Raw genomic sequence first — 13,974 nt, forward strand, 5'->3', positions numbered from 1 at the left:
AACTCTGCTAACTAAAACCTGGAGGGGCGACAAACAAAGTTGAGTGGGTCAGTAAAACACATTTACATAAAAACCTTATTTTCCTTTGAATATACTAACCCCTCGTCGTAAAACAAGTATAATTTTTCCCAGAATTAATATATAAGAATATACATAAATATATATGTGTAATTATATCATTTCAATCATGCTTCACATAATCATAAACATATGTATGCCAAGCCACGATATAATAGAGTAGCAAATCGTAAGAATAATTTCATAGAAATATAACATGTTAGCCGGAACGCCTGAGGTAGTCTATACGGCTGAATTTCATAGCTCAAAAGTCACTCTAGCCAAAGTCCCTACAATGACCTATATGGCAACATACTGCACAATAGTCGGAACCAAATGCAAGGGTCTATACGACGATAATGGGTGTAATATAATTATGCTCAATACTCCTCTCACATAATAGCCGGGCGATAAATCGCTAGTCACCTACGAGTCGGAACCATAAATAAGGTCTGTACGACAAAACTGTGCACCTAAATTGGATCCAATGTGAGCATATGGTGCGGGAGGTGACATAATAAACATGCCTGTATCATATCTCTGGCTAAATCACAAACACCCTAGGTGCAGTTTTATGAGCTCAACATTATTCAATCACATATCACATCATTGACAATTCACATAATCAAAACATAACTCATCTGAGCTTACCTGGGCCTCCACAGCACCATGCGACAATATGCATAATTATGATAATGCATATACTAAAATAAAATATAGGCATTGGCATAGCATGACATTTAAATCACATTTCATTTCAATACGTTTTCTGGGGAAAACGTCAAGTATATATATATATACTAAAAATGACCGCCCACTCACAGATATGTCAATGGGTCGTAGCCCCTGAGCCTCGATTGATTACGCACGTCCTGAGAATAGGTCTCACCTATAGGCGTAATAACCGAATAAACGTTATTTAACGCACATAACCAACAATAGGTAATAACTTCTCATATATTGCTCAATATGGGTATATGAATATACCACAGTGACTTACACAACCTCAAGATCATCCCCAAATTTTTAGAATATTTTTCCTAGCTCCCACGCGCCGGCCAAGGCACGGCCAGACGCGCCCCCCACGCGCGGCCATGTGCCAGGCACACTAACGGTGTCAACTGACGCCGTCAGGTATATTTCGTTTATTCCTTAACAAAACTTAACAGCATGACCTAACGCCATTAGAATATTCCATTAAACTTAACGGAATATCCTCTTGTCTTCTACCTTCAGCTCCAACGACCGTCGCCGTCGCCAGAAATTGGGAAATTTTCATTTCCTTATATCTTCTTCGTTTTTAACCCAAATTTTATGAAACTTGAACCATTTTAAAGATCTCACAACGACGAACAAAACCATACCTGATTTGAGCTCTGAAACCAACCGGAATCCCGCCGGAAAAAGCTTTGATAATCCGGTAAACCTTAAACTCGACGTTCTCACGATTCCGACGTCCAATTTCTTCAAACGAAGTACTTCGAGCTTCGTAAGGACCTCCTTAAGCTCCCTATGTCCTCTAAATTCCCTAAAAATCAACATTTTACGTGAGCATGAATAGTACCCCAAATCGAGTTTTGTGGTTCAATGTGAAATCGAAGGTAATCTTACCTGTAATTGGTACCTTTGAACTCGTGATGACCTTAGGAACACAATGATACCATTTTTCTTCTTCGATTTGTCACGTTTACAAGGGTTTTTGGTTGTGTCCGTACAAGAGAGGAAGAGAGGAAGAGAGGGAGAGTGTGAGTTTGAGAGAGAGAGGGCACGGGAGTGAGAGAGAGAAAGTGATGTGTAGTGTGTGGACCAAATCTCTCCAACCAATCAAAATTTAGTCTTTCTTAGTTCCTAAGTGGTTCCAAAAACTTAGGAAATCATAATTAAATCCAATTGAAATACAAGTCATACACCACACAACTTAACGTCCAAGGGTAAACTAGTAATTTCACGTCAACGAAAATTATTTTCCGGAACTGGCTGTCATAGGGAGAGAGAAATCAGAAAATGGGAGCAAATAATCCATTTATATGTGAGTATTTTAGTAATTTTGGTTTTGTGCATGGTGTGTATGGCTGTGCATGGCCGGTTTATTCTATTTTGTCATAATATTAAGAAATTGTTTCATTTTAAGATATTAAAAATTCCAAACCTACCCAAAAAAAATCAAATTCGTGAACCCCGAACCATTTAGTAACTGAAACCGAAAAACTCCAAAAACTTTTGGTACGGGATTTGGGATCACAACACAGTATGTTTGGTAATAACGAACCCAATCAAATATAAATATTTTTAAAATAATTATAGCCATTGGATTGGTTGAAATTAAATCTCAACCGTTGGTTTGATTCCTAGTATTAAGAGAGAAGAGTCGGGTCAGTTCACTTGAGTTGAGTCTCCCCTCCTCGATTCTCTAATACTCCAACCCAGACCAAACCAGTTCAGAGACCACAACCATCCACCGCCAGCCGGCGCGACCTCGGGTCTTCCTCAGCGGCCAACAACCACCACTCCATCCACTCTTTGGTATGAAAATTTAGATGTCGTTGCTTAAAAAATAGTTGAGTCGAAGCTGTTGGACTTTGTTTGAATTTGGTTTTGCTTTACAGGGCGTGCCTGAATTCGTCGGCAAAAATGAAGAAAATGATAGCTCTAGGGTTTGAGGGTTCAGCCAACAAGATTGGTGTCGGGGTCGTCACTTTAGATGGCACAATTTTGTCGAACCCACGCCACACATACATTACTCCTCCCGGTCAAGGGTTCCTTCCCCGGGAAACTGCACAACATCACTTCCAACACATCCTCCCGCTGGTCAAATCTGCTTTGGAAACTGCCCAAATAACGCCTAAGGAAATTGATTGCCTCTGTTACACCAAGGGTCCCGGCATGGGAGCACCACTACAAGTTGCTGCCATTGTTGTTAGGGTTCTTTCACAGCTGTGGAAGAAGCCCATTGTTGCAGTTAATCACTGTATTGCACATATTGAGATGGGAAGGGTTGTGACCGGTGCAGATGATCCTGTTGTGTTGTATGTTAGTGGTGGGAACACACAGGTAATTGCATATAGTGAAGGGAGGTACCGAATCTTTGGCGAAACCATTGATATCGCTGTTGGAAACTGCTTGGATCGGTTCGCCAGGGTATTAACACTCTCCAATGATCCAGCCCCGGGATATAACATTGAGCAGGTAACTTGAATGTGGTATTTTCATTCCGTTTTACCAGTGGAGGTTGAAACTTTGCGTAGTTGTTGTTAATTGGTTGGAGCATGACCTGGCCAAAGTTTGAGGTCAGGCTGATTTTTTAATGATAAGGAACAAAGCATTTATCAAAAAGATAAATTGAACATGAAACTTGTTTGATTCCATTGTAACATTTAAACTCATTAAAATGATTGTTACCACAAAGAGAGCACAATGGAGAAAAAGTTGTATTGTATGGGAGATGGTGGCATTAATGTAGACAGAAGGTGAAATGGCTTCCTTGTTTCTTGTTGCGTAAGCAGCCCATAGTATTAGAGAATAGGTTGAGTTTGCAGTTCCTGTTTGATATTTTCATATGGTACCTAATCCTAGATTTATTATCATTGAAGAAGCCTGATTTTGATGGTTTGTCAAGATTGTAAGATGTGAATGTTGGTTGTCAATTACTCTGATTCTTCTTTCTGAAGTTGAAAATGCCGTTATGTTATTTATATGTATTACATTGTGGGTGGCCGACTTGCGGCTTATATATGGTGCATTTGAAATCTATGAACCCCTCATAGTTGAGTAGTAGATTATCTTTCTTAATACATGTATACTTTGACAGTTTCTTCACAAGTTTTAAATGCTTGTGGAGATCGATTGCTCAATATCGGGGCTATCAGTTTTTGCCGTCAACTTCCCGTGCCTTGCATGTATTTTATCATATTGGATTGTTCATCTTGCCTTAGATTGCACTGAATTTTTATCATCGTTAGTGTCATCCATATTACTATTATTATGCCTACTTTAGCCATATACTAATGCTCAGTGCTTGAATTGAATTCCTTTTCGGAAGTGCTTATATCATAACTTGTGTGATCCCTCCCCCTTGCAGCTTGCAAAGAAAGGAGAACAGTTTATAGATCTTCCTTATGTTGTCAAAGGAATGGATGTGTCTTTTAGTGGAATTTTGAGCTATATTGAAGCTACTGCTGTGGAAAAGCTCAAGAATAACGAGTGCACACCTGCAGACCTGTGCTACTCGCTTCAGGTAAAATTGGAATCAATGCTATTTTCATGAGAATATAGGTTTTAATCGATGGAGCTTGTCAAGAAAAAACAGAGCGACTGAGTTTTTCAATTTAATAGGTCTGCAAGCAAAAGACGAAGAATAACGACTTTGACAACTATACCAATGGTCTACCTACATGATTAACTTATCTTATTTATCTTATTGCTTCAGGAAAATGTGTTTGCAATGCTTGTGGAGATAACAGAACGTGCAATGGCACATTGTGACAAGAAAGATGTCCTTATTGTTGGTGGTGTGGGTTGCAATGAACGGTTGCAAGAGATGATGAGGACCATGTGCTCTGAACGGGGTGGAAGGTTGTTTGCAACTGATGATAGGTATTGTATTGACAATGGGGCCATGATTGCTTATACTGGTCTTCTTGCTTTTGCCAATGGCACATCAACCCCGCTGGAGGAATCAACTTTTACCCAACGGTTTCGTACTGATGACGTTGAAGCAGTCTGGAGAATAAAAGAAGAGTCAGAAAAAGTAAATGGGTTGAAGAATGAGAGTACCTGAATCTTATAATTCTTAGGTATGGCGCTTCTGGTGCTTCAATAATTAACATAAATGATGAATTTCTAGTCTGATTCATGATTAGAATTATCATAATTTTTCTTTGGAAGGTGACTTGGTTTTGTTGCTCTTGCATGTTAAGCAAGTCGTGTTGCATTTACACCATGCTATGCATCAGGATGCATGCTCTTCTTTGTGCATTTAGTTATCGACCCATCTACACAATTTTTTATTTTGAGGTCTGATTTCGTTTAATGCTAGTCTGCTGATCTCACTACCGAACATCAGTGGGCTGAACTCATTTTACATGTACACATATATTGCTTTGGTTTAAGCCTAGATTAAGGAGTACTTAGATTTTCCATTCCTTTAATTTGCATTTTTCTTTTTATGAAAAAAGTGTCGTGGTGTTTACTACCCCAAAAGAAAAGTCCTAATGAACATGACATTGATAGACAGAACAAATCAGAACAATCACATATAATTGCTTGAAAAGTTTTGATGAACAGTACGATGATGTGTGTGAGTGTATTTATGTATATGTTTTGCTTCTGCCCTGCTGCTCTTGCATCAAACTTCAAATTAAAAGCAGGTAGGTTTAGTTTATTAAACAGTTGGAAAGCCAGATCTCGACAACCTGAGTGACTTGAATCTGTCACACCTTGTTTGCCAGCAGTTTGGCACGGGCCTATTTTTTTCTGATCAAGCAACAGAAATGGTTATAGTAGAAGATTGTAGTTATTTTTTTTTCCCTTGCGCACACGAAGGATTGGAAAGCCAGATCTCGACAACCTGAGTGACTTGAATCTGTCACACCTTGTTTGCCAGCAGTTTGGCACGGGCCTATTTTTTTCTGATCAAGCAACAGAAATGGTTATAGTAGAAGATTGTAGTTATTTTTTTTCCCTTGCGCACACGAAGGATATTAACTTAAGTTCTCATATGTTGGGAAAGGAGAGGGGGTGTGGATTTTCTATTTATCCTATTCCAGGCCAAGAACTTACTTAGAAGATGATACGTGTGTGTGTTAGACTTAGACATCAGGTTTTCCTCTTCTCATTGGAATATTTGGAGTTGGACATGACGGTAAACATTGTAGGAACTATAAGATAGCATTACATCATGTGTGCGCTTGTTTCGCTTACTATGTTTTCACGTTTTGCAATTGACAGGTTCACGTTTTGCAATTCCCTCTGTAAGTTAATGTATTGTCTTTGATTGAATTTATCAGGTAAAGCGGAGGCATTTCATTTCTTCTTGGTGCAACCTTCAACAATCTTATAAGATTTGCAGTGTCTGGCATGATATTAGAAAAGACCTTGTTCTGTGGTAATCATAATCGTATGCTTTTCCAATGTCCAAGAAGCACCATGTTTGTCATTAAACTTTGAATCATTGAGTTCCAAGGGAAATCGAAAACCGAGATGGCTGCTACCCTTTTATATGTATTCGTACTGTCTGATGAGCTTGTGCTCTCATTACGGTTATGGTTGTACACTAAATATGGCCCAAATGTATGGCCGATTCTTCTGAATGTTTTAATTTGCAAAGAATTCTTATTACAATATTTTCTATATTTTCTGCATTTTAAAGTAAGAATCCAAGTGACTTGGGTGTAGAAGCTGCGCGGTGCTTCTGTCTGCAAGGCTCAACCAAAAAAAACAAACATGATACAAAACCAATGTAAAATTTTGCCAAAGAATCGGTATAACCTCCCCTAAAAATATAATATTTCCCATAACCTGCAAACAGTTATATTCATATATTGTCCACATCCAACCAACAAACGTAAAATTCATAAAAATTGCTTACTAGCTGTTTGCGACCCACCTCCTTCAACTGTTGATGCCGTAAGACTGTTGGATGGCTGGTTAGTAGGGAAAACTGGTGCAGATGTCAAACGCAACATCTGCAAAATTATAATTTCAAACTATAAGTCTCTGCTTCATCGTATAATATTTTATTATACCAAATCAACCAACATAATTAACTTCGTATCAATGATTATGGAATTTCAAAAAATTCACACCTCGATTTCCTAGGCTAATGATGCAAAAATTTAATCCACCTAAGCTACATATGTTTCAATAACCCAAAAACTCAAAATTTCACATAACTCACAATTTACTAATAAGTTAAGATTGAGGGAAAAACCTATACGTTTACTTTAGAGGGCTTAGTAAATTTGGATTTTAGAGGATTTTCATAGAATTTTTTAAGTGGTGGATTTCATAGAATTATGTAGACTTCTACAAATTCCATATTGATTTTGGAAATTTTGAGAAAATTCATATACAGATTCCTATGGATTTTGATAGACTTGTACAACGTTGAATCTTGCACGTTAAATAGATCAAATGGTAGTATATGTGTTTGGGTCATAAATCTAATCAAACTGTCACATAATGACTTTTCAACCACAGCTTGTCCCGTTCCTTTATGTTATTTTTGTCAAATGTTTTTTGGGCAATTAAATAGAGCACTCACACAAAGTAAGAAAGGCCTCTTAGTTACATAGATCTCCCATTCACATGCAAATCTTGATTTTAAAAACCTGACAAGAACGAATTGATACAACTAAACAGAGGGAGAGAGATGGGAAACTACCAGTAGAAGCAACAACAAAAACCTCATACTGTTCACAAACAGTTTTTGAAATCAAACGGGAAAAACCCACAACCATAATCTTCAACAAATCCCACCCTAAAAAATAAAATTAAAAAGAAGAAAAAAAATAAAAATTGACCTTTGTAACAGATGCAGGCCAAGAAAGAGTGAGACCCAAGAACACAATGAAAAAGAAAGGGTCCCAGCGTTCAATTTGGTGCTTAAGAAATAATAATTTGGTTTCAGCTTGAGAGAGAAGTTAGATTGAGAGAGAAGCTTGAAAAGAATCCTAGGGGTCGAGGTGAAATTCTTTATAGCCTTTGTTACTCATAAAATTCACTCTCAAATCCTACATAATCTCTTACTTAATGAAATCCTTCAAAATATATGACATTTTGAATACTTACATATTTGCATTAAGTCTTTTAAAATCCTAATTGAGTATACCTTAATTTGAATACATTCTTTTGAAATCTTGTTAAATCCTAATTGACTACACCCGGATTTTAAAGTCTATTAAAATCCTATCAAATCCTCATTTGACTACACCCCGTAGTTTTCTTCCAATTCAATTACAAACCTACAACAACCAAAATTATTAACTACATATTAAACAAAAAATATTTAACAAATAAAAAAAAACCTTAAATTAATTGAGAGAGAGAGAGAGAGAGAGAGAGAGAAGTGATATGGGAAAGAAAGAGAAATGAGAAGGAGAAGGAGAAGGAGAAGGCCGCATGACCTGTTTTAATGAACTGGGGTTAGCCCGATGAACAATTTTTTCGGACAAATTGTATGGGTTGTTGAGCAAAAAAGTGCAAGTAGAGTTCATGACAGATCATCGTGGATATTTGCCTAATGACCCATATGCTTAGTCCGCCAATATTTCGTCACCAAAAAAAATCTCCATCAATGTAGTTGTCATTTCATCGGACAAAAAGTGGCATATATGTGCTAATTTTTTCCTTAACTTTGCCTGTCGAAACATTTTGTAGCCTAAAGTTTCTGGAAAAAAATACCAAAGTGTTGACCACTTTGCCAGACCTAATTTTTTATTCTGTCGGTAAAGTTACTTTGCCGACGAAATTTGGTTTGTTGGTCAAACTTTCATAGAGTAATTAAAAAAGAAAAAGCCAAACCCAGTCCAGTATGGTATCCCACATAATCTAGGAGAATGGGTGTTTTAGGTTGGGATCTAAAAGCTCTCCAACGTGTTGAAAGATAAGAAGAATACTACACTTCTTTCCATGCCTTGTCCCAATACCACGTCATTTTGCTACAGCTTTATTTTTTTTTTGACAAATAGTAATTTCTGGTAGTGTGGATGGAAAGGCCAACTTGAAAAGTTTTTTTAGACCATTGTTTTGTACAATTGTAACTTGAAATTGCGTATCTTCTACTCTTCATTTGTGGTTACCCTAATATAATCTAGAGGCATATTGAAAGAGATTGAGGATAGAAAGGGCATGAGGGAGTTGGGTTGAATAGTGGCTTGATGGGCGTGTGGGTTGCACTGTGTGCATAGGATACGGATAGCCTTGACGGCTGATGAGAAGGGGTGAGGGAGAGAAAGAGAGATAGAGCGGGAGGGAGGGGGATGTTACGGCACCAACCTCCTTCCCCTTGTTTTCTTTTCATTTTTTAATTTTAGATCTTCTATAGGGGGAGCCCAAAGATAGGAATTGTAAACAGAATTTTCTTTTGTTATTATTAAATCGCTTACAAAAATCGGTAGAATGGTAAACAAGGAGTGGAAATAATAGTGCCTTTTGTAAATTGTAATATGCAGTTGATGTATTGTATAGTGGAAGATGTGGAAACAAATCAAAGTATGAGAACTACTAGGGGTTAATTACACTAACAATCCCTGAGGTTTATTGAGTTTTCATAAAATTCTCTCACGTTTGAGACATTACACTAATACCCTTTTAGGTTTTAATTCACTTTCACATAATCCCTTCAATCAAAATTCTGCTAATAAATTAACAACTTTACCCTCATAACTAATACTTAAACAATAAAATAATATTTATAATTTTATAGAAAAATAAATTAAAACATGAGGAGGTGTTAGTATAATGTCTCAAACGTGAGAGAGTTTTGTGAAAACTCGATAAACCTCAAAGAGTGCTAGTGTAATTAACCTGAACTACTAGTGGAAATTGGAAGCTTTATGGAGGTGGCCGCTGGACTTTGAAGAAAATCCAAGAAAGATGCGACTTTAAACCCTAACTCAGTATTGCCATTGCGCGTAGCTTCATATATATCCAAGTAGTAGTGGAAGTTGAGATAATTTTCCCTAAATTCAAGTCATTAGTCTTTCCTTAGCTGTATGGATATGGTTTCCAGAGTTAGATTAAACGCACTTAATTAAGAAGAAACTGTTTAGAAAATTTTATACCTTTGACTAAGTAACTTGTCATTCACGTGACAAATCGAGACCGCTAATATCAAACCTGACAGTTATACACAAACTTTATCATCTCTTGAACCGTAGGGCACACGTTCTATGCATGTTGCCATATCCTTATCCTAGATTCTAGAATTTGCTATATATATATATATGTTATAGCATTATAGAGAACATGACAAGCAAGTCGCTATACTCAAGAACAATTACAGACGAGCAGCATTACCTTATTTCTATTAGTGTATAAGCTGTGAGCTAAGTAAAGTTAAAGTCAATAAGCCTTGTGTTGAATTGTGTATTCACTTAGTCTTAGATTATGACAAGTGTAAGGCTGAGATTGTATTGTTGGTTGTGTGTATCCAGCTAAGGCTAACAGTTATGTACTTATGCCTTAGTGCGTGTGTTTTGTGGGATATATGAAAATATCACCTCTCAGACTTTGAGGGAGAGCAGAGCATTTCTTCATATTGCATCTTTCTCTATTCTCTCATATTTATTACTTGCATAGAAACCCATCTAATTCAAATAACTCTAACATGGCCTCAGAGCCAGGTTCGATCATTTGAGATCTGAGAGTAAACTGTGAAGTAATCGAGCTACACTCGAGCTCGTTCCGATTCAGGCGAAGATGCCAAAACACCATAGAATCCGATTTCGGTTTGTGTTCGTCTCGTCTAAGCTAAGAGATGGCTGGATCTGGAAGTTCTGAGGTGAGAACTCCGATCTTCTCCGGTGAGAACTACGAGTTCTGGAAAATCAAGATGGTGACGATCTTCAAATCTCATGGGTTATGGAAATTAGTTGAAAAAGGGATTACGATCTCAGAAACAAAGAAGAAGAAGAAAGCTGAAGGAAGCTCAGAGGAAGAAGAAGACGATGAGAAAATGGTCGCAGCATATATGCAAGATGCAAAAGCTCTGGGTATTATTCAGAATGCAGTCTCATATCAGATATTTCCTCGGATAGCTAATGCAGATTCTGCGAAGATAGCATGGGATCTGTTATATGGTGAGTACCATGGTGGTGATCAGGTAAGATCTGTGAAACTACAAAATCTGAGACGTGAATTTGAGTATGATAGGATGCGTGATGATGAAACTCTGTCTGGATATCTTACTAGGCTAAATGAATTGATTAATCAGATGAAAACATTTGGTGAGATTCTGTCTAATGAAAGGCTTGTACAGAAAGTTCTGATTAGTCTTAGTAAACCATATGATCCCATATGTCTAGTCATTGAAAATACAAAATGCTTGGAGACTGTAGAATTGCAGGAAGTTGTAGCAATTTTGAAAAGCCAAGAACAACGGTTTGATTTACATACTGTTGATGCAACTGAGAAAGCATTCCCTTCACTTTCTGTGAATCCAAAGGAACAAAACAGGAGTAGTGCATACTCTGGTTCATCCAGATCTCAGAAAAACTGGAATTCTAAAGGCAAGAAATGGGAGTCTAAGCCTAAGTTCCAACAGAGATCATTTACTAATTCTGCATAGAATTCATCTTCTTCAGGATTCATGAAGCAAGATATAGTTAAACCACAGTGTAAAGTGTGCTCTAAGTTTCACTTTGGAGAATGTCGATACAAGGGGCAATCCAAATGTCACAACTGTGATAGGTTCGGGCATTGGGCTAGAGAATGCACAGCAGGCAAGGTTGTTCAGAAGGCAAACTGTGCTAATCAAGCAGAAGTGACAGGCAATTTGTTTTATGCTAACAGTGCAATTACTGAAGTCAAGGTGAATGAAAACTGGTACATTGATAGTGGTTGTAGTAACCACATGACTGGAAATGCTGAGCTACTTATGGATGTAAGGACAAATGTCACTGGAAAAGTACAAATGCCCACTGGAAATTTGGTAGATGTTGCTGGAATAGGTTCACTTATGATTGATACAAATTCTGGTAGTAAATGCATCAAGGAAGTCATGTTTCTACCTGGTTTGAAGGAAAATATGTTGAGTGTGGGACAGATGGACGAACATGGATATTATTTGCTATTTGGTGGAAGAGAGTGTTGTATATTTAATGGTCCTTCACTTGATTGTCTGGTTATCAAGGTTAGGATGAAAAGTAATAGGTGCTACCCTTTGTCTTTAATGCAAACTGATCAAGTTGCATTGAAGGCTAGTGTAACTGAATGTACCTGGACTTGGCACAAGAGACTAGGACACCTAAATCTTAGAAGCCTCAAGCAGCTTAGAGAAAAAGAAATGGTGCATGGTCTTCCACACCTTGAAGATGTTGATGGTGTGTGTGTAGGATGTCAAATGGGAAAACAACACAGAGATTGGTTTCCAAAAGGACAAGCTTGGAGAGCTAAGAATCCTCTAGAATTGATACGCACAGATTTGTGTGGTCCCATGAATAATGAATCAATTGCTGGGAATAAATATTTCATGTTGTTTATTGATGATCACACAAGAATGTCATGGGTTTATTTCCTATGACATAAGTCTGAGGCACTAATCTGTTTCAGAAAGTTCAAAGCAATGGTGGAGTTACAATGTGGATTTAAAGTGAAATGCCTAAGGAGTGACAGGGGGAGAATTTCTCTCAACTGCATTCAGCAAGTTGTTGGAATCTGAAGGCATACAAAGACAATTATCCATTGCTTATACTCCACAGCAAAATGGAGTAGTGGAGAGAAAGAATAGAACAGTTGTAGAGATGGCTAAGGCAATGCTTCATGATAAAAGAATGCCATACTTTCTGTGGGCAGAAGCTGTACATACAGCTGTTTATATTCTAAACAGATCACCTACAAAAGCTCTTGATAATATAACTCATTTTGAAGCCTATAGTGGGAGAAAACCAGGGATTGGTCACTTAAAAGTGTTTGGATCACTCTGTTATGTTCATGTACCAGCAGAAAGAAGACAAAAGCTTGATGCAAAGTCTGTCAAAGGTGTGTTTGTGGGTTATGCAACTTGTGAGAAAGGGTACAGAGTATTTGATCCATGTTCAAGGAAGTTAATCCTATCAAGGGATGTGGTCTTCGATGAAACTATATCTTGGAATTGGAAGCAGAATTCAGAGAAATCTATTGCAATAACTGACATTCAAGATCAGTGTAGGACTGTGAGTGATTTTAGTCTACAAGAAGTGACAGAAGTAGAAAATAGTAATCAAATGGAAGAACAAGATAGAGATGTCTCTGAAACTGTTGAGATCACTAGTCCTTATGATCATACACCAGTTAAATGGAGAAATATCAGTGATATCCTAGCACAATGCAATCTTTGTATTGTGGAGCCAGAGAAGTATGAGGAAGCTGCACAAGATAAAGCTTGGATAAAAGCTATGAAAGAAGAATTATCCATGATTGAGAAAAATGAGACTTGGAAGCTTGTAGACAGACCAAGTGATAAGCAGGTTATTGGTGTGAAATGGGTGTTCAAAACCAAACTGAATTTGGATGGCTCAATACAAAAGAACAAGGCAAGGCTAGTTGCTAAAGGATATGTGCAGAAACCAGGACTCGATTACAATGAGACTTTTGCTCCAGTTGCCAGATTGGACACCATCAGAGCATTGATTGCACTTGCTGCACACAGAAGCTGGAAGCTATTTCAATTAGATGTTAAGTCTGCTTTCTTAAATGGAATATTGCAGGAAGAAGTATATGTTGATCAACCTGAAGGGTTTGTGATTAATGGCAAGGAAGATAAGGTTTACAAATTGCACAAGGCTCTTTATGGCTTGAAACATGCGCCTAGGGCCTGGTATGGAGAGATTGACAGCTATTTTGCTAAGTGTGGGTTTGAGAAAAGCTTAAGTGAAGCAACTCTCTACACTAAGACAAGGGGAGAAAATGATATACTAATAGTCTTCATATATGTGGATGATATTGTGTATACTGGAAACAATCAAGATATGCTAGATGAGTTCAAAGAAGATATGAAGGAGAAGTATGAGATGTCAGACTTGGGCCTTCTTCACCATTTCCTGGGGATGGGGGTGATTCAAACAGAATCTAGCATCTTCATTCATCAAAAGAAGTATGCCTTTTCCCTGTTGGATAAGTTTGGATTGAAAGAATGTAAATCTGTCTCTATACCTCTTGTGGCTACTGAAAAGTTAAGTAAAGAAGATGGAAGTGGTGCAGCAGATGAAGAGAAATACA

General features: G+C 37.6%; 1 protein-coding gene across 1 annotated transcript; it reads left to right on the forward strand.

The window, feature by feature from the left end:
* The first annotated feature begins 2,242 nt into the window (after window positions 1-2,242).
* LOC114822577 (uncharacterized) lies at window positions 2,243-6,398 on the forward strand. Its single transcript, XM_029097197.2, has 5 exons — window positions 2,243-2,580; window positions 2,664-3,243; window positions 4,136-4,291; window positions 4,484-4,850; window positions 6,063-6,398. Exons 2-4 carry the CDS (start codon window positions 2,689-2,691, stop codon window positions 4,832-4,834), a joined length of 1,062 nt encoding a protein of 353 aa, XP_028953030.1. The 5' UTR covers window positions 2,243-2,580; window positions 2,664-2,688; the 3' UTR covers window positions 4,835-4,850; window positions 6,063-6,398.
* Window positions 6,399-13,974: the final 7,576 nt, after the last annotated feature.

The sequence above is a fragment of the Malus domestica genome, chromosome 17 (assembly GCF_042453785.1).
Source record: "Malus domestica chromosome 17, GDT2T_hap1".
Taxonomy (NCBI): domain Eukaryota; kingdom Viridiplantae; phylum Streptophyta; class Magnoliopsida; order Rosales; family Rosaceae; genus Malus; species Malus domestica.

Bases quoted from the DNA above. Each gene is read 5' to 3' on its own strand.
- LOC114822577 (XM_029097197.2), top strand. From the start codon at position 2,689: ATGAAGAAAATGATAGCTCTAGGGTTTGAGGGTTCAGCCAACAAGATT. The intron at 3,244-4,135 runs GTAACTTGAATG...TCCCCCTTGCAG, and splicing joins CGGGATATAACATTGAGCAG to CTTGCAAAGAAAGGAGAACA. The intron at 4,292-4,483 runs GTAAAATTGGAA...TTATTGCTTCAG, and splicing joins ACCTGTGCTACTCGCTTCAG to GAAAATGTGTTTGCAATGCT.